This window comes from Austrofundulus limnaeus, unplaced genomic scaffold (genome assembly GCF_001266775.1).
Source record: "Austrofundulus limnaeus strain Quisiro unplaced genomic scaffold, Austrofundulus_limnaeus-1.0 Scaffold20, whole genome shotgun sequence".
Taxonomy (NCBI): Eukaryota; Metazoa; Chordata; class Actinopteri; order Cyprinodontiformes; family Rivulidae; genus Austrofundulus; species Austrofundulus limnaeus.
In genome coordinates this window covers 1,903,773-1,925,305 of record NW_013952422.1, presented here as the reverse complement: position 1 = coordinate 1,925,305, position 21,533 = coordinate 1,903,773, and the positions used below count along the sequence as shown (strand labels likewise).

The window sequence follows — 21,533 nt, the reverse complement described above, 5'->3', positions numbered from 1 at the left end:
GAATTAACCTTTGTCACTTTCACATATCATCTGTATAACCAACACATTCTCACTCCCGAGTCGTCACATATTGACGTTTTTCAAAGGTCCCTTTGCGTCCAATTTTGACGCATCAGGTACCCCCTCGCGTCACTCCTTGCCGCTTTGGGACGGTAGTATTTGTGCATTTTCTACACTTTCAGAAATTACGACAACAGATTCCGCCCCATCCCGTCAAAATATGACGCAAGGGGGGTACCTGATGCGTCAAAATTGGACGCAAAGGGACCTTTGAAAAACGTCAATATGTGACGACTCGGGAGTGAGAATGGGTTGAATTGAAAGGGGCGCTGAGCAGAGTTACAACCAGGGATTACAAATAATTACTTTTTTCTTCTGCAGTTCAGCGCCCCCTCCAGCAGATGGTGCTCTAGGCGACTGCCTAGTTCGCCTATGCCAAGAGCCAGTTCTGCCCTAACCCCTGACCCACCAACGGTGTTTCCCCAGATGGAGACCAGGCTTTGAGACTGATGTACTAAGCAAGAGCAAAATATGTTAGATTATTAATCTTGTTAGCCTGGAAATTTTCCATTTTTCAAGAAGTCTCACTAATTGCAATGGTCTTCCTGCACTGACAGATGATTTCACTTAATTTGAGAAGATTCAGACTATAATTTATTTGTTTGTTTATTTATTTATTTATTATTTTTTCTTTATTTTTCTTTTTTATGGCTAATTTTTGCAGAGAAAAGCTGTCAAACTGTTTTTTTTATCAGAACCCTTACCAAGTTTCTTTTCATGTGAAGAATTAAGGAAAATTTTGGCTCTAGTTGTTACTTCTTGGGGCTTTAAAAAGTTCAATTAAATTTAATTTAAAAATTGAATTGAATTGAATTGAATTGAACTGAACTGAACTGAATTGAATTGAATTGAATTGAACTGAATTGAACTGAATTGAATTGAATTGAATTGAGAAAGTCTGATTCCAAACCCTGAACCATGAACTGGTAAAGTCAACCGTGCTGGTCTGTCAGCAAAATATCTCAATTGCCCTGAATGGATGTTTCAATGAAACTTTTAGAAAACAGCCTTTGGGAAAACATCTCCAGCTGATTCAAGATGGACGCCATGGTTAAGCAACCTTAGCAAGCACAAAAATGACTATAACACAGTCAATTTAGCAGATGTGTTTTCGTTGCTGAGAGGAATCACCAACATTGAGTCAGGATGCTGAGATTGAGCAACATAAGGCAATAATGTTTGCAACTGCATATTTTAAAGATTTGACCAAAAAAAGCTAAAACTTCCCCATCATTTATATCTAAAACTGTGGTATGAAAAGCGACAGGCCGCGTGCGTTCCTTCAATAAATGTCAGACTTTTTTTTCTCTCTTCAACTCAAAGTTTTAATTCAAAGGCATTTTAAATGATTCATCAGCATCCTTTCAGTGTGTTTCAAAACCTCCCCAACTCTCGGCGTCTGTCAGCACATTTTAAAAATGTTTTTCCACTACAGAAGTACTTTCCTCCATCCGTCAGTCATAACTGCTGCTTCTTGCTGTCGTCGTGGAATATTTCATCCTCTGAGGCAAAGGGCTCCTGGGTGTTGTGTTTCAGGTCATCCATTACAATAATTGCTTTTACTCACCAAGTAGGCTTTCCTCATGCAGGCCGCCTTAAATGTTTAATTACACTGTTTTAAGGTAACAAACTTTGTAATTGCCTTTTGACAGGACCGGTTTGTTGTGTAAAATGTAAAATAAAACGCGACATGTGCTTCGGAGCAGACAATAGTTGCCTTAAGAGCCTTAATTCTTTGAGTAAGAAACTGTAGTCGGGCTGAGTTGCAGCTTGTGTTTCCGTGTCTACATTACACGAACTTGGAAAGCCCAACGGGACACGCCACGGTTAGAGTTACGCACTTCTGTGACAGATGTCAGTTTGGGACAGAAGCTCAGTGTCACTCATCTGAAATGAACAGCTCCCACTGAAAGTTTAATCTGAAAGTTTCTCTGTGCTTGGAAGGGAAACTCTGATTCTGCAGAGTCTTTGTGGTGCACTTGTGTGGTGTCTGTTCCAGGACACGTGTTTGTAGTTGTGTGCTTTGACAGGTTTTTTTGTTGTGTAATTGGTGCTGTGTTCGGTGAAGTCTGCGTGTTGAAATGAAGCGGTGGGAAAGCTGCAGTTTCTGTGTATTTGCAGCTGTCAGGCTGAGGGACGCGGTGCGTTCATGTATGTCGGAGAGAGAGGTGGCGGCGCGCAGGGTTATTGATTTTCCGTACGCTTTTCTTCGTCCTTGAACTGAGCGCGTTTAAACAGGAGCTTTTGTTCCTGTTTTAATGTGAGATTTAAGACTATTTCTGTAATTCCTTTTTATAACCGAGCTAAATTTACAATCTAGGTCACTGATCCCATTTAGACATTGAGGAGTGGGACACTTTGTTGCTTCTATAATAAGAAATCTCAAACTTTACTGAGTGGGGATTGTCAGCAAAATGCCAAATCGTGAGGTGAATTAACTCTGTGCTGGATACAATTATTACATCCGCCAAGGAGGGTTGTGGTGGGGTTCTCGCAAAGAATAACTGATTAAAAGTTGGTGGGGATCTGCCAACATCAGCCAGTGTTGTAGTACTCGAGGCCAATTTTGGTCTCAAAACCCCTTTTTGATGGTCTCGGTCTCCAATAAATTTGTACTTGGTCTTGTCTTGAACATTGAGGACTCTGGATTTTATTTCAAGGCAAGTCAAACACCAAATGTGGAAATATCACCAAATTGCCAGAACATTGTCGAATTTATTTGTGATTTGTTCCGGTCTTGGTCTCGTCTATAGCCTTCCTTTGGTCTTGGTCCGGACTTGGTTAGGTGGTCTTGACTACAATGTGATCTGGCAGAAACAAAAACTGAAACTCAAAACAGAGAACAGAGCCACAAGCAGTTGTTTGGTGATGATGTCATACATTGACAGCCAATCAGCATCCAGCAGAACTTTGTTCCACCAATCACAGCTCAGCAGCTGTCACTGAGGTGTGCCTTCTCCAGTTGCTTTTATTTTTTTGAACTGCTTTGGGGAAAAAATGGCAAATGATGATAACTACAAAACATGCTTCAAAATTATAGAATTGAAAAAAGATCTGAAAAAATATTTACTGTTTAAATATTTCTGAGCTATATTAAAAAATTTCTCATGTAACATCCATGCTCTCCCACTAAAAATGCATTTACCTTTGCTCAATAAGCTCCTATAGTCATGTTAAGCTGTAAAAGAGACTGTGTGTGCATATTTTTATTTTAAAGCTTGAGCAGCCACTTGACATCCCATAATTCATTACCAAGCACATTAAGGAGGTTTCCGATAAAATGTAATGGTGCAGTTTTTTCTTTTTTCCCCTCCTTTAGAAAGCCTCCTGCTTTTATTGAAAAAAAATAAATAAATAACTGCCACCAGGAATATTCGTTTGTATTTGCTGACAGCAACATGTTGTGAAATATCTACAGCCGCTTGTGACGGGACTCGTGCAGGCAGAGGACCTTGACGTGATTAAATGGATGGAGCCGGAGCATCTGTGGAGGAATATCAGCGTGGCGTGTCAGAGCGAGGGGGAAGTTAATATGGCTCGATAGTGTTGTAGTCTGCAACCCAAACCTGCAAATATAAACCTCTGTAAGATGAGGACGATAGAGACAGTCTGTCCTCATCCATAAGCATGACTGGGGATCATGTGGAAGAGGAGGTGATGGCAGTGATGGGCTCAGGGTGAAGGCAGTGCAGCTTCGGCTTGAAGGTAACAGATTGGGAGCGATGAAGAACGGGAGGAGGGAGGAGCAGCAGGAGAGGCGACCAAGTGAGGGAGCTGCTGGATGTGACAGAGGACTGGGAGGAGAAGACTGATGAGAGCTGCTGAAATCCACTCATATTCAGTCCCCCTGATAAACAGTCCTGATCAGAGCAGCCAGCCGATCACAACCTGTATGCTAATGTGGAGGTGGCAGATGTTCTCATCAGAGAGGCGCTTTTAAATTAGAAATAGTCACCGCATGCTGCTAATGTGGCGCTTGATAAAACACGTTTTGTTTAGACCTAATGGAAAGAAACAGAATTTAGTCCTGAAAAGTTTTTTTTTCTTTGTAAATGCCACAGTTTGTTTCTTACTATCTGCAAGTAGTATTTTTGTAAGTATATGGGGCGGCTGTGGCAGAGTGGCTAGGGGAGTCATCCTGGAACCGGAAGGTCACCGATTGTCTCAGTTGTTTGTGTCCTTGGGCAAGATGCTTCACCCCTAATGCCTCTGATGTGTGTCCCATCAGTGAATGAATGTGATTGTCACTGATTAGTCTCTATAGATGGTTGTATGTTAGCTTTGTAGGAGATCTGGTAGAGTGCTGTGTGAATGGGTAAATGAGGACAGATTGTAGTGTGAAGCGCTTTGAGTGTCCTGGTTGGGTAGAAAGGCGCTATACAAGTACAGTTCATTTACCATATGTGTAATTAAACAAATGCTTTCAGATTGTTTGATATCTTGACTGTGTTGTGAAGCAGCTGGAACAAGATAAATTGCATTTTTCTGAAAATGCAGTGAATTTGGCTTAAGAAACTGTAACTGACTTGTTAAAGCTAAAAGAAGCAGAGCACTAGCTAAAAGCTAAAAGAAGCTAACTGCTAGCTGTGAGAGAAAATAAAATTGCTGCCCACGTATTTATATTTAGATGGAGTTTCAGCTACGTTTTACTTATAAAATATACTGCATATGCATTGTCACATTATTCTGAATTGTTTTAACTCATGTTGTAAGTTTCCAGCAGGGCACCTTTAATGTGTCTTTTCTTGTTCTTCAAGCCTTAACTTCACACACGACTGTGGTTTCTGCACAACTGGATTGCAGAACTACTTCTTTTGTTACTAATGGAACATGAACATGTAGTGACGATGAAATATGAAGTATAACCACATTTTAAGGTGTTCTTCTTTGTTGAATAATCACAGAACAGGATTTTAACTGAACTGCTGCTCAGATAAAAAAAAAACATTCCTTGCATGTCAAATAGGAACTGGTTTTGGACTGGTTTCTACTGGAAGAGTATAAAAGATGCTTCACTGGGGCTGTGGCCTCAGACTCAGCTTGTATTGCTGCATGCATGTTGACTCTCATTTTTATTGCAATAAAATTACTCAGAGACCATTGTTGTGAAGAATGTTTTTGATCATGTATTTCTACACTTTGTTTAACAGACGTATATTTTTTCCACCACACCAGCTAAAATCCAAAACCAGCCAATAATGTACCAAAAGACTGGCTTAAAGCTAAAAGAAGCTAAATGCTAGCTAAATGCCAAATAACAAATGACTTGCTTAATATGCCAGAAGACTAGTTCTGAAAGCCAAAGAAACAAAAGATGCATAATACTAGCTAAAAGCAAATAAAAGCTAACTGATAGCTAAAATCTAAAACAAGCAAATGACTTTCTTAATATGCCAGAAGACTAGCTAAAAGATGAAGAGATGATGCAGAACACTAGCTAAAAGCTAAATGAAGTGCATGCTGTGAAACTGATGAAACTGTAGCAAAAGACTAGCTAAAATTTTCATAGTTTAGCTACAAGCCAAAAGTATCTCAAATATGACTAAAAGTTAAAAACAGTAGACCATTGACAAAAGTGGCTAAACGGTTGCTTAAAACAAAAATTAGGAAAAGGCTAGTTAAAAGTTGTGAAATGATAGATAAAAAAGTAAAAAACAAAACAGAGCAAGTATGCTGAAGCAGGTTCAAATTAGAATATTTGTTTATAGAATATTTCTAAATAAATATTTAGAAGATTTTAAAGGGTTTAAAAACCAGAAGTGTTTCCATTCATCTCCTGAACAAGCTGAGTATTATAGGTAAAAATGGCAAATGCAGATTGCAAAAACAGGAAAAAAATATAAATAAACAAAATTGTGTGAATGTAAAATGATCAATTGTTTATATTTTTTAAGATGTAAACCTTTCCTGTTTTTAACCCTTCCCTTCCCTCACTGTGCCCTTGTCTTGCAGCTTTTCATGGTGGACAACGCAGCCGACGACTGGAGGATAGCCATGACGTACGAACGCATCTTCTTCATCTGTCTGGAGATCTTGGTGTGCGCCATCCACCCCATCCCAGGAAACTACACCTTCACCTGGACGGCACGCCTGGCGTACACCTACGTCCCGTCCAAGACGGACGCAGACGTGGACATCATCCTGTCCATCCCCATGTTCCTGCGGCTGTACCTCATCGCTCGGGTCATGCTGCTGCACAGCAAGCTCTTCACCGACGCCTCGTCCCGCAGCATCGGCGCACTCAACAAGATAAACTTTAACACACGCTTTGTGATGAAAACCCTCATGACTATCTGTCCCGGCACTGTGCTGCTGGTCTTCACCATCTCACTGTGGATCATCGCTGCATGGACAGTCAGAGCTTGCGAGAGGTGCCTGGATCAGTATGTAGTGTTCTCAGCATGAAACGTGGATAAAGCAAAAAAAAAGAAAAGAGCATGCATGCATGCTTTATCTGAGCGACAAGACAAACTGATTTAATCACAAGGCTGATTAGGGCGGCTGTGACAGAGTGGTTAAGGGAGTCATCCTGTAACAGTGGGTTGCCGGTTTGATCCCTCGCTCCAGCTGTCTCAGTCATGTCCTTGGGCACGACGCTTCACCCACCTCGCAAACTGATGGTGGTCAGAGGGTCCGGTGGTGCAGTAAGGCAGCCCCGCCTCTGTCAGTCTGCCCCAGGACAACTGTGGCTTCAATGCTTACTATCATCAGTGTGTGAATGTGTGTATGAATGAATGATGCAGGAAATTGTAAAGCGTCTTTGAGGGTCTTGAAAAGCGCTATATAAGACTACTGCATTATTATTATTATTATTATTATTATTATTATTATTATTATTATTATTAAAACATTTCATTTTAAATACACTGGATTAATTTCAATTAATTTAAGATTAAATAATCTAACTGTATCAAAAAGAAAAAATAAGTAGGTCCTCTGGATGGGTCCTTCTTTAGTGAAACATTTCGTCTCTCCTCCAAGAGACTTCTTCAGTCTGATGAGTTTCAGGTGAACTCAACCTTATAAGCACTGCCTCCACATGGACAAACAGGTGTGAGCAAAAAGTGAGAATCAGGGCCCCAACGATACCCAACACAAATAGGGAAAGAGAGACAAAAAACAAGGGGACGTTGAACCCCGCTTGCTCTCACTACACACACATAACGAACACCAAATAATCACAACCAAAGCATCCAAACCAATAAGTCAGGTGATGGGGCACATGACCCTCTATGAACAATAGAGCTAATCAAGCTTATTGTTAGGCGATGGCCCTCTTTTGCATGTGACTAAATAGAGCTAATCAAGACTATTGTTAGGTGATGGCCCTCTATTGCATGTGACTAAATAGAGCTAATCAAGCCTATTGTTAGGTGATGGCCCTCTTTTGCATGTGACTAACCTGTTTGTCCAGGTGGAGGCAGTGCTTATAAGGCTGAGTTCACCTGAAACTCATCAGACTGAAGAAGTCTCTTGGAGGAGAGACGAAACGTTTCACTAAAGAAGAAACAATCCAGAGGACCTACTTATTTTTTCTTTTTAATTTTTTCTACCTGGATTACTGAGATGCATCAGGACAATCTAACTGTATGACTATCATTGTCCTCAAGGTCAGCCTTTTATATTTACTGTTTATTACAGGTACCATGACAACCAGGATATAACCAGCAACTTTCTTGGAGCCATGTGGTTGATCTCAATCACATTTCTTACTATTGGTTATGGGGATATGGTCCCACACACATACTGTGGAAAAGGAGTCTGCCTCCTTACTGGCATTATGGTGAGTACAACTGTCTGAATGTTTTTTTTCTCTCTTTCTCTCTTTAGAAGAAATTTTGAGAATGTTTTTAAAACTGTGTGAGTAAAGTTTACCAAATGAGAACAAATTTAGTCCAAATTTGTATCCTCTCAGGGTGCCGGCTGCACTGCTTTGGTGGTGGCTGTAGTGGCAAAGAAACTGGAACTAACCAAAGCTGAAAAACATGTCCACAATTTTATGATGGATACACAGCTGACAAAAAGGGTAAGTAAGTGCTCCACACCCAACAGTCCTTTTATATCACTTAGCGTTGACTTAAAACAGAGGTGTCAAACTCATTTTCACCGAGGGCCACATGAGAGTTATGGTGGCCCTCAGAGGGCCAGCTGTAATTAACTTGATGCTTCATGTTTAACTTTGACTAAACAAGAAAGGTCGCGTTCCTCGTCTCATTGTCACGGCTGATCGACACTAATGAACAATAACTGAACTCTACGTGGTATTCCCTGCATGGAAACAGTGTTTTAACACATCTTCTTATAAACACTGAAAAGTACTATGTAAATGATTGACTAAATGTGAAATAAATAATACAGAAATACTAATAAAAGTAAAAGAGTTTTACTCACTGTTGAGTTGTGGCGAGCAGCTGCCATCTTGAATTCTGAACAGTCACACTTCCCAACTGGAAATTCCCATTTCCAGTTTAAACATATGACTTGTAAGTGGGTAATTCCCACTTCCCAGTTCAACTGGGCCACAGCAAAAGCAGCCGGCAAAAATGGCCCGCAGGCCTTAAGTTTGACACAAGTGATTTAAAGGAATATTTTGTATTCATACTCCATGTCAGAGCTTTGTAGGCACACTGCTCGCCGGTCATCGTAAACACCCAGAATTAACTGAGACTTCACAGAAAATTTGCATATTTTCAAGCCTTTTTTAGATTTTTCTTCACTCTGCACACTTTTTATTCATGGCATGATTTTTTTTTTCACTGTAAATAGATTTTCTTTTTATGAATGAATAAATTAAATTGAATGAACAATAAACAATTTTAAGTCACCAACTAGTGTCTAACAAGCCAGAACCCAGTGACATGCTTCCTATACTGGTAACAGCAGCATAGAACATCATTATAGTTCTGAACTGTCTCTTTATTATGTTTTTCCTATTCTAAATATAATCGTTTGTAATGTTTTTGTGCGTGTGTGTGTGTGTGTGTGTGTGTTGTTGTAGGTGAAAAACACAGCTGCGAATGTTCTCAGGGAGACGTGGCTCATCTACAAGAACACCAAACTGGTGAGAAAGATGGACCACGCCAGAGTCAGGAAGCACCAGAGAAAGTTTCTCCAAGCCATTCACCAGTAGGTGGCACCCTCCTTCTGCTCTGCTCGTTTTTAACCAGCAGGACGTGCGTTTGGTTCGCAAACAAAACAAAACAAAAAACAAACCTGAAATCTGAATTGTTTGACACCTGTAGCAAATAAATGTGCTCCGATTGAGGCAGGATGTTTTGTGTTTTCTCTTTGTTGATTCTGTGTATAAAGTATCCACAGGAGCCTAATTAATGCAGCTGTTTCTTAAAAGGGACTTGTTGCTCTAAAAACAGGATATGAACTGCTCAGTTTGCCTTCAAACGTGGATTTTTTTAAAGTCGTGTGGTATTGATTTGTGTCCTGCTGGCCTTGTGCTGCCAGATGAACTCTTGTTTGTCTGAGAGTCAGATGTCAGGCTGACCTCAGGAGCTGACGCGTCTGGGTTTCTGTTTCTCCCGCGGCCGCTCAGAGACTCACCTGTCAGCTAGTCCTTTAGTAGGTCCCCAAAGGCTTCCAACTTACTCCAAAAACAGTATTGATTTTAGCCTCCCTCGCTGTTGTTTTTCCTCACGCTACAGTGCTCAGCAACACTTCCACTCTGTGGCTTCCTGTCTGCAGCTGCTGGAAAGAAGCGGCGCTTTATCAAGATAAATAACTACAGTGATTTTGTTAGTATGTAGCTTAACACTTTCAGAAAGAAAGAAAAGAATTCTCAGTGTGCGCGTCTGTGGTTTCATGAATATCTGTGCTGTCTTTGATTTGGTTATAAAAAAATTTGATGCACGCTTTTGTGTTTTAAATAGCTTTATCACAAGACGAGGCAGGCGAGTCGTGTTTGCTCCTCTGCAGCCTCTGCTTTCAGAAGGCTGCAGTTGAGTTGTGTTTTCTTGCCCTTGATGTTGGATTTAGGCAATTTGCAGCAGTGATAAGAAAGTCTTGCCTTCCTGTTCTTTTCACTTAGGGTTAGACAATCTCATAATGCAGATTGCTCCGAGCTACAGATTGATCTATAACCCACAGAATACAGAAAAAGTCATGGGCCAGCTCTGCTCTGTGTGCAAAAACAGCTTCTCAGCATGGTGTCTGTGTTCCTCCCCATCGCACCTTTGTCTTATAAAGATTTTGTCCTGTTGTGGTCTTGATGTGGCGTGTTTTTAGTTTTGATCTTGGAGTTTGAAGCGATAGAAAGTGATAGAAAGATTTGTTTTACTGAAATAAATTAAGAAGCAACCAGACAAGATGAGGGTTGATGAGCTTGCACGTATTATTGCTCTATCATGAAGCAGAGCAAACGTCCAAACAAATACCAACATGTTTATTTCCTTGAAGTTCTCATCAGTTAAAATAATAAAGGGTGAGATTTAAGTTGCTGTCGATGCTTGAGACATTATCTTTTTTCCAGGAGTGTTTTCAGAAACACGGTGCTATCAGGAAGGTTGTTTTTATTGACTGTACCTCTGATATAAAAGAAAAACAAATTGGTCCACACACCAAAGAAAACTCCTGTGTATGCCTGATAACCAGGATTAGGACCACAGGGGACGGGAAACAAGTAGATTATGTTCAGAGCACAGCTGCAGCAGCCAGGAACAGAATAAATATGAAAAAAATTAAAGACAAACTCGTTTCAGGACCAAATTCCTTTCCAGATTTTTCTCATCTGAATATGTTTATCTGATGTTGTAATAATCCATTTGTCTACTTTATGTTTCCTTTTTTTTCCTGTTTGTGTCCTCACAATGCAATAGAGCTCGAAAGTAAGTCTTCGCCTTTAATGTAGCTAGAGACTTGTTGTGTGCATGCTAACGAGAGCTTGTCCTTGAACCCAATGATGCTACTTTATATATAGATATAAAAAACTAACTTGCACTCCCTCATTTGATAAGTGAAATTCATGCCTTTGAAAAAGGATGTCGTTTGCAATTAACTGCTCTACACGACACATTCAGGAAGATTACATTATACAAGGTGTCACACAGGATTTTGTAAGTTAGTTAACAAAACGCTCACGGACATTTCTCTTTAAGGCACACGCAGCCCACTGCGAACACACCTACGGGTTCATGTCAAGTGAATTTCAGTTATCAGTGATGGAGGGTGTTTTTCTTTCCATTTCTGCATGAATGTGATGAGACTTTGACCTTTAATCAGAAAGCCACTGATTAAACTCCAGTCAGCTGTGTTTTCACATACCGAAGGATGACGGCTGGAGCTCCCAACAAAACAGAGCTGCAGTATTTCAAGCGCATTGATATTTTCTCAGCTTTGTTTCCCCCTTTAAACAGAGCAGTCATGCTCACACACAGTGGGGCTCAGGGTCATCTTTCGGCGAGTGGAACCATTGTTACGCCTGTTACTGCATCCGAAGCCACACATTTCCTCCATTCCTCTGTCGGACGACACAGTAACAGACACTCAGGCTGTCGTAACAAGGACATCCATGTGTCATGCAAGGATGATCAGGCAAGCTGAAGTAGTCTGAGTCCAACGTTTTTTTCTATATCTGGACGTCTCACAGTGGGTTTTATGCCACAGCGGCTGAGAAACGAAGAATTGTGATGCAGTCACATCTTTCCCATCCTCAGGGTTGAAATGTGACTCACACAGGAGGCCAGTGAGTGCTCGTTAGTTTGAAGGACAGTCATATAACGAGGTCTGTGCGAGCGGTCAACTTTCATGTGAGTCCTGTTTGTTGCCAAAGAGGCTGCAACTGTGAGTGTGAAGTTGTCGACGTGGAGAAGCGCGGAGCATCTTCAGACTGTTTAACATGCTGGAGAGAAGCTAAACAAGCTGACAGAACTTAAACATCTGTGAAACTATCAGCACACGGTCACGTTTGTGACACGCTTAATGTTGTAAAAGAGGAAACACACAATGAAACACAGGCGTTCTTCTAACGTATTTGTGGGATATGAACTTAATAAAGAGAGGAATTATAATTTAACACTAATATATTTCAACCATACAGATGCATATACTGTATACGTGATTCCCAAACCTTTTCTCTACCAAAAAGTGGCATATGCAAGTGTCCATTAATTTTAAACTAAAAATAAGACAGTATACTTACAGTTGACTTTTATGTACTTATCAAAGTTTAAAGTTTATGTCACCTGTTTATTTTTAGATTATTTTTTCTACCTCTATTATTGAGATGCGTCAGGATGGCTTGTACCAAAAATATACTAAAAGTCTGCTTTACTATTTAAGTATACCTAATACCTACCTAAGTACCATGTACTTGAGGCATACTACTTTTTGGTAAGGGTTAGCTTTCAACCAACCAAATAAAAGTAGCAAAAATTTGTGACTTTGGTTATTGCTAATCAAATAATAAACATTGTGAACAAGCCGATTAACAAAGAGACTCATCAGAACATTGTGTTGTTGTTGTTTTTTAACCATTTACTGTTTCACCACTATTTTTTTTATTTTTGTTAAACAGTTGAGGCTGATACGCTGCCAAGAGTTATAACTTTGGGAACCACTGGCACAAACGTTGAGTTTCGAACCTGCTCAGGTGGAAAAATCCTGATCTTTTCCCACAAAATAACTCAACAAACACAGATTTGAAACCATATGATCACTTTTTTTTTCCTCTCAGAAACAGTGGTCATGTCAAAAAGCCCAAAGCAGCACTAACCAAGACTGCTTTGAGAGATTTAGTGGAGTATCGAAAGGCTCAGCGTAGTCGTTTCCCCTGACGAATGGCAGGCAGATTTAAGAGCGCCCGTTCAAAGGCAGAACTGCCTGTGAGGAGTGAATGACTGAGGAGCAGAGACAGAATTGAACAGATAGGATAAGTAGGTCTTTCATTATGACCTCGAGCTGCTCTGTTCTTCAACCCCTCCTGAGAGCCATCCATGCTCTAACTGTGAAATGTTTATTCCCAACAGGGCTGGTGTCCAGCCTAAACCCATTTAACGCAGAATATCTATTATCTGATATATATTCAGAGAGACCACCATCTCTGTTGTTGCATTTAACTACTTGAGTTATAAAAGGAGTAATAGGTTGTGTTTGTATTTTGTTGGTTTGTTTGAAGCATTTGAGGCCTTAGATGTGAAGGATTTTGTCTCCTTCACAGGTTTCTCATAAACTTCCATGAGTTTTCTTGACTGTGGCGCCCTCTGTTGGTAAAACTTCTCATCTTCACGTTTGGGTGTTTTCAGTAGAAAATCTAAATTATCCTGATTGCACGTTAAAATTGGGTCATGCCGATTAATTTTAAGACTTTGTGTCACGTTTATATTTTTAAATAAATCTTACATTTGATTCACAAACAACCCACTGATCAATTCATGCTCAAACTGCATTAATGTCACAATTAAAAGGCTTACATCTAAAAACAGGACAAACTCCCCACCAGAGTTTCTATAATTAAAAAAAATGTCTAAAGTTAGGAGAGAAAAAATACTTCCTAATATCTAAAAACCACCATTATTGTACGGTTACTGTTTCAGAGCCCACTGAGAGAATAATGTTTTAAAAAGAGAAAGATTATTTCTCAGTTTGGTTTATGTTACATTAAAAAATGTCCCTGCTCTTCATGAGACAAACTAAACCCTTCATTCCCTTTTTCTCAGCAAGTTGAATTTTCTTTATTGGTGTAAAATTAAGTTTTAGATCGTTTTAGGATTTTCTCAGTTCATATCTGTGTTTTATAAAATAATATTGGAAACTCTTATAAAAGCAACACATGAGAACATATGAAACGATAGCTACATAAAACAGTTTCATGTTTAAACTGTCAAAATTTGTGTTTTTGCTTGAGTTTATTTATTTGTTTTTATTTTGTTTATTTTAGATTTTTGTTATTTCTTGTAATGTTTATTCTCTTTTTTTCATTTTGGTTTCTGTGCCTTTTTTTTCACTCACGCCTGTTCTTTGTTGTCATTTTGCACTTCCACTCTGCTCATCATCATTCCCAGCATATTTATTCTGTCTGTCTTTATTCACCTGCAGTCTGACATTGTGTGCTTCATCCCCTGTCGTGTCCCTCTCCTCTGTGGCTCGTTATTTTAAATATTTTTGCTTCCACAGCTGCTTTTTGTTTCTGTTTTTTTAAACTTTAAGTTTTATTCAAGCTTCTTGCATCACTTTGCATTTTGGGGATCAAATCCATCATCCAAACCGACACAAATAATAGAAAACTTGGTTTAAACAAAACAAAGTTTAAGGAAATGACATAAGACTGCTTTTGTTGAGTTATATCCTTGCGTGTTGAGCAGAACCACAACTTTACAAGTCCTTTTTTCCAGTCTGAGTCCCTCGAGCCCTTTATTATCATTGATTAAGGACATTAAGGACACAGAGCTGATTTTCCCTCACTCAATGGCAGCTTTGCCCCCTCCTCCCTTCTTCTCTATGGCCTCCTTTCCGCTTGCATGCAGCTCAGCCAAAAAAAAAAAATTAAGACCGACCCCCCTGCAATCCCTTCATTCTCCTACACACATCCCTGTGCATGTCCCAGGAGTGCTCTTCATGTGTATGCCTTGTGTGCGCACAAAATCCTCCCATTCCTAATAGAGTTGACTCACTGGGTTCTGAATGGTCTTGTGTTCAGATTGAGAAGTGTTAAAATGGAGCAACGCAAGCTGAATGACCAAGCAAACTCACTAGTGGACCTTGCTAAGGTAAGCTAGACTATAACAGATCACTGCAGCTCTGTCAAACTGGCTTTTTTTTCTCTCTCTTCTGTGGGTGGAATTCACTGCATGCTGTTTCCCTCACTGAACTAGCTGCTTTTTCTTATGTAGACAAAGTCTACAGGTGTCAAATAAACAGACAGGCTTTATGTTTTATCTGGTTTCCTGTGGTTGACTGCACTCACCTGACAGGTAGATTGTTTGGGAACAGAATAATAACCCCTTTCTATTTTTTTTCAGTGTTTATTTTACAGGTTGTGTTCTCCTAAAAATTACTGAATAAAACTAATGAAAATCCCAGCAGGTTTTTTTTTTCATGCATCCTCTAGTGTTTGCCTTCAGATGCACTAAACATAAGTCGACAAGCCTCAGGGAAAGACCAGGCAGCGTGCCAGTCTGACACAGCAGAAACACTAACCTATAGGTAGGGAGACACAGTGGGATTTGATGATTCAGCCGGAAATAAGGGCAGGAAAGAAGAGAAAAAAAGAAAAGAGGAGGGCTTTGACATTCAAAAGCACACCACGTCTAGCTGGCTTGAATCCAACGTGTCACAAAAGATGTTAGTTAATATTGCCTAATCATCTCATGCTGTAAAACAGAATGGAGATTTGGAATTTGGCGTTGTAAAAGGCGCCTAATGGCCACTGCCGCTCTGCATGAATACCAAACTGTTGTTTCAGGAGCCTGCAGCCGTGAGAGGGCAGTGTATGCTCGCTTCACACTCAGCGGGGAGACTGAGCTGCACATGTGCAGAAGGTGCTTTACCGCTGCAGTGCCATGTTAAAATCCTCAAGATCACAATTTATTGTTTTAATTTATCCTCATTCCCTGATGGAATGTCTTTTTATTTGCTCTAAGTAATGCAGCACTTATTTGTTTCTTTCTGCAGTATTAAATTGCATGCCATCGAACTATAAAATAATCACTTTTCTCACTTTCATCCCTTTTCATTTGAAAACTTTTATTAAGAATTTGTGGTTTTCTTTCTTGTCACGTGCCAAAATGCTTTATAACCTCCCTCCTCTATTAATGAAGCTCCTGCATGAATTTCAGGGACAAATTGTGTCCCATCGGTGTTTAATTTCTTCTTGTTTCATCTAGAATTTCACCATTAGTTCAGCTTTAAATTTACAAATCAGAACCAGAAGAGAAATGTATCCCGAGGATGCTTTTTACCTTTGTTGAGCCGCCCAACGATCTTTACATGATGAGTCATTATTGATTTATAGATGCAGTTGAACACAGTAAAACTCTTGTTGCTGACGGGCTGAGTGGTGCAGCATTTCTTTAGTCCTTCTCACCAACTAACTGTTTTAGATGTCCCATTGTTTTTGCCTCACACATCAGAGGAGGACCAGGTAAGTGACGGATAACTTCGCCTCCAGAAATGGCCCTCTGCTCAGCTTCATCCCTAAAATCCATGAGAAATGTGTCACAAATGACTGCGTCTGTTGCTGACGATGGTTGGAGAATGAAGCTGGTTGTGCGAAACAAATTTTAAAGAATAGTTTAACTAAACTGTTAAGAAAAGGCTGTGATGCATCAAAAGATTAAATACATTTTCTTTCTTTTGCATTTCTCGTGTCATCAAGGTTGTAGAGTATAATATGCTTTGTTCTGCGTGAAAATACTGAGTTTTATAAACATGGAAAGCTGTCCTCATGGATCAGCATAAACAACATAAAAACAACCTAAAATATTAATTTGGATCGGTTTCTTCAAGAAGGGAAATGGCTAACATTATTTTGCTAACCAAAGTTTTAAAGCTTTAACTTTCTTGTTTTTACAACGGTAACATTTAAAGGTTTGCCAGATTTATTCATAAACCACTTCGGATTCACATAAAACAAATGTCAAGTTTGGCTTTTAAAGTCGAATCCCAAGCAGACTAAATGACTGTGTAGCTACTTCAACAAAATTTTGTTAAGAAAGTTAATGGCTGACAGGGCAGCAAAAGTACTTATAAAAAAACTGGTACTGGAACAGGAAACATGAAGGTATGGAAGCCCATTTCCGCCACCCTGATAAAAAAATAAATAAAACTTGTATCTCATAATTATGACTTAGCTATCTCATAATTATGAGATACTATCTCATAATTATGAGATACTATCTCATAATTATGAGATAGCTAAGTCATAAATATGAGATAAAATCTCATAATAATGAAATAGCTAAGTCATAATTATGAGATAGCTAAGTCATAATTATGAGATACTATCTCATAATAATGAGATAGCTAAGTCATAATTATGAGATAGCTAAGTCATAATTATGAGATACAAGTTTTATTTTTTATCAGGGTGGCGGAAATGGGCTTGCATATAAAGGGATGCGATAACACAACAGAACGCAGACAGACTGAGGACAGAGAACAGAATATAAAGAGGAACTAACGAATCTGAAACAAGGAGAGAAACGAGGAGCAGGTGAGAGTGGGCGGGGCTGGAGCAGACAGGCAGGAGGAGCTGAACAGAGAAAAAACAGGAAGTTACAAAAATCAGAAAACCAAAAGACAGAGAAGAGTAATCCAAAACACTCCCAGAACAGGTACACACACAGACACAAAAGCAATGATCTGCTGGAAACAAGTTGGCCCTGCTGCAACAAATCAACTGTTGGTTAAATTCAAATAAAGGTTTTGTTTAATAATGTGTCAAATGAGCAGCTTTTGACAGCGTTACATTTCACCTCTGTGACTTTTTGTTCTCCAGCTTCCATCTTGTTGAAGTTTGAAGCAGCACAGAGAGCAGGAAGATTTTTTTTTTTAAGTTCAGCTTTACCTTTTGAATTACTTGTTTTACTTAAACCTCAAGATATTTTACATCACAGTGAAAGAAAGTAATCAGGAACTGTCAAAAAAAAAGTTTTTATAATGAAACTACCATGGGTGTTATGGTATGTTTCATTTAAAAATTGACTGAATTGTTGCCATTAAATGCTTAATTATTTATGATTTATCGTGAAATGGTCCTAATTCTGAAAATGAGCATTAATCTTTCATTGTTGTTTGAGAAAGTGCATCTTTTCATTTGAATCTCAATCTCTGTATCGTTTTCTTTCTGTTTCCAGGTTTGAAATGAATCTGTGCATTTAGGTTTCTTTTAACATGTCATCCACACATCCAGTATTTCCAGGTTACTAATCAAAACCTAACACCAGTTTAGAAAATAAGTGCATGAAGGCTGTTTCCTCTGTCCCGTTGCAGACTCAGAACATCATGTATGACATGGTGTCGGACCTGAACGAGAGAGGCGAGGACATGGAGAAGAGGATTGCCCTGCTGGAGACGAAGCTGGAGACTCTGCTGACTAACTTGCAGGCCCTCCCTGGACTCATCAGCCAGGTCATCAGCCAGCAGCACAGGGACTTCATGGAGGTGCAGCTCCAGCCGTACGACAAACACAACCCAGAGCGCTCGCAGTCAGTGTCACGACGGAGGTCGTCCTCCACGGCACCGCCCACCTCCTCAGAGAGCAGCTAGAGTCCAAGGGGAAGGCCTCCACTCAAAGACGTTTGCCATCATATGGCCAACTTGCATTTATTGTAAAGCCTTATGGTTTCAATAAGTATTATCCAAATTCTGATGACAGAATTTGAGTCACTGGGGATGATGGATTTTAATGGATAACTTCATGCTGTTATTGATTTTATTACCTCAAAAGGTGTCGTTATCCTTGCTCTGGTGACAGACCACAAATAATGGCGCTTCCCTCAGTTAAAGACCTACAGTATCAATGGGGCTATGACAAGGACTCTTCTCCATCTCTATGCAGAGGTTGCCAGTTCTAGGAGGCAAAGTTACCAGGTGTGAAACTATTGCACTAAAATAGTGCTTTACACGGACTTTGTGCTTCTGCTGGCTTGATTCAGTTGCTGTGCTCCAGTCAGGGAGCATGTCGGTGACACTGAGGGAAAGTGCTGCGCCTTGACTGGCCTGGAGTCAAGTGACAGCAGGAGGAAGACGAGTAGCTCAGATAACTTAAAAAGTCTTGAAGTGAGGAGTAAAATAACAACAAATATATTTTAGGTTAGAAACAGCATCAACTATAGCAGTTTTCCTTTGCAGAGTCCCCCTTGTAGAATGCCTATTTTTTTGGGATGGGGGGACGACATTGCAAGTAATTTGACCCTCAAGTCGAAATGAATGCGTCCAAATCTGTACTTGCACTTACTTTTTAAGCAATGCACTCAATGCTGACTGATATAAAGATGTGCTACTCATTAAAAGATGAGTTTGGGCATGGGTTTAATGTCATAAATCAGGTCAAAAAGTCCTTTTTTGTTTGTTTTTCATAAAGATGCATTCACGTAGACTTGTTGAAGTCGATAGAAATGCACTGAATGATCATAAAGGAACCATCTTATTCTGTGTCTCCCCACTTCTGTGTGATCTGTGCTCGCTGTCATCCCAGCTGGGCAACAACAAATGCTGAATGACAGCTAAAAAAATGCATATTTTTATACATTTTCATGAGGACAAGCACACCTCTTAAATAGAAATCTGGTTTGAGATACTGTATCTTGGCAAGGAGATTTTTTAGCATAAATACACACGTTATTTTAACCAAGTAGGCATTATTATTCACTATTTTACCATATTTATGGAAGTTACACAGAGCAAAGCATGGGTTGGTCACTCATCCAGTCAGCAGTGTTGATTCTGTCACCCACAAACCAATAACAAGACAGTTTGCAAAAATGACATCTGTGCAGTCTACAAACTTCAGCAAGAAGGATACCAATGAGAGATTATATTGTATGCAACTTTAATGATAATTAAATAATAAAAACACGTAATTAGACAGGCTTGTGTACATTTTTTGTAATGTGTGCAATGGTGTATCGAGCAACACTAATGATAAAGAGTTTTAACCTGACCAACAGACACAGGGTTTCATTTGGGTATTAAATCAAAGCCATTTTTTATTTATTTTTTTAATAGAATGTGCATCACAACTATTGTATAAAGTAAAGCCTGGTATTCATATGCAATTGTCAGTTCATTGATTCATCTTGGCTAAAAACAGCATGAAGGGAAATCTATAAGAAATCATTTTCAATACTTGTGAAATAATGAGTTTGATCTTATTCTGGTTTAATCTCATGGTTAGCATTTTAAGTGCTTTATTGGCCTATTATTTTTTACTGCATTATTATACTTATATAAGGATCGGTGCAATCATTAATTCTGATTTAGAGTGAAATGTTGCACTGGAGGTTTGATTTGAGTAGCAATTATATTAGTTTTAAATTGTTGCTCATAATAAACAAAAACTAAATCTAAATCCTTTAGTGATCTCCAAGGGAAATTACAGTCATTACAGCTGCAACTGTTCAAGTAAAATAATTGGAGAAAAGATAAGCACACTAGATTAAAATAAAGCATAAATAATCTTGAGAAAATCAAAATAAACACATGGACATATAAACAGTATAAAATACAAAAAAATATAAACAGCATAGCTGGGTGAAAAAGGTCCTATAAGATGCTATAAGAAGAGATGAGGTTAAAGGATATTGCATCCTATTTCAAGTAAAAGGCACAGATGGGATAAAGTGACTGATAACATAAAGTTTCACATGTTTAGAGATGAGTTATAGAGTTTGATGACCAAATGAGTCTTGCACTGAATGTGCTTTTATTTTGTAGAGAAGTGTAATCATTGTCCTGCAGCTTTGACAGTGTCCTCCTGAGAGTCCAGTGCTCCTCTCACAACATCACCTGCTTTGTGAAACGGTTTGTGGAGCCTGTAGGTGTCAGCCACCTTCAGTCTGCTGCCCCAGCATGCAACAGCACTCACCAGCACAGTCTCATTGAAGATCCTGAGCATCGTCCAGGAGATGATGGAGGACCTCAGACGTCTCAGAAAGATGAAACAACTTTGCCCTTTTCTGTAGACTCAGTGTTTTGAACCCAGTCCAATTTATTGTCAATGTGTATTCCCAAATATTTTTAATCTTCCACTGTGCCCATGCTGACCCACCTGATGGATACGGGGTCACTCACTGGTGTCTTGTTCCTCCTCCGGTTCACCACCAGTTCTTTAGTTTTAGTCACGTTGAGCTGTAGGTGTCAGCTAGCACCATGTGACAAAGTCCTTCACCATCGTCATACTGTTCTGTACTGTTCCTCATCTCCCCTGCTGATACAGCCGACTAAAACTCAGAAAACCTCTGAAGATGGCTAGCCTGGTAAAAACAGGAGAGGAGGGAAACTAGAATTGAGCAGAACTGCGTATGAAGGCAAGGGCCAGGCTAGAAGATGGCAGGTCCCTGTGTTAGTTGAAGTCTGTGGTGTAGAGTGTGAAAAGGAAGGGAGAGAGGACAGTTCCCTGTGGGGCTCCAATATGGCTGACCAGTCTGTCAGACTGCTGGAGTCATACATCTCTGCCAGTCTGTTATAATCCTGGACATGAGTGGGGCTTCCACTTGCATCACCATCACCTCGTCCCCCAGAAGAGCAGGACGAATGGTGCTGGAAAAGTCAAAGAACAAAACGTAATGTTATGCATATAACTACTGTTCCCTGAAGGAAAGGAACGAGGTACAACATCATGTATGGGAACCACGCCCCTGCGTGTCCTGGCTGAAGCCACCTCTAATCACGCCTTTAGGCAGGTGACGTGATGACGACAGATGTCAGGCTCCGCCTGCACATATAAATACTGCGTTTTGCCGCCTGCTTCGACGCTCAACTCTGGAGAGACGGGTTAAGTTCTTGGAGAAAGTGCTGGGCGAGGC

General features: G+C 39.8%; 1 protein-coding gene across 4 annotated transcripts in view; it reads left to right on the top strand.

The window, feature by feature from the left end:
* The window catches only part of kcnn2 (potassium calcium-activated channel subfamily N member 2), a 31,424-nt gene extending 11,645 nt beyond the window's left edge, over positions 1–19,779 (top strand). The window contains exons 3-9 of one of the 4 annotated variants that reach the window (XM_014003821.1): positions 6,013–6,431; positions 7,702–7,843; positions 7,976–8,086; positions 9,059–9,186; positions 10,887–10,895; positions 14,705–14,774; positions 17,998–19,779. In XM_014003821.1, coding sequence (XP_013859275.1) covers positions 6,013–6,431; positions 7,702–7,843; positions 7,976–8,086; positions 9,059–9,186; positions 10,887–10,895; positions 14,705–14,774; positions 17,998–18,273 — 1,155 coding nt within the window. In that variant the 3' untranslated portion in view covers positions 18,274–19,779. Of the gene's footprint in view, positions 1–6,012; positions 6,444–6,713; positions 6,728–7,670; positions 7,844–7,975; positions 8,087–9,058; positions 9,187–10,886; positions 10,896–14,704; positions 14,775–17,997 lie in introns of all 4 variants that reach the window. The other 3 variants (XM_014003823.1, XM_014003820.1, XM_014003822.1) reach the window with 3 other exon arrangements.
* Positions 19,780–21,533: the final 1,754 nt, after the last annotated feature.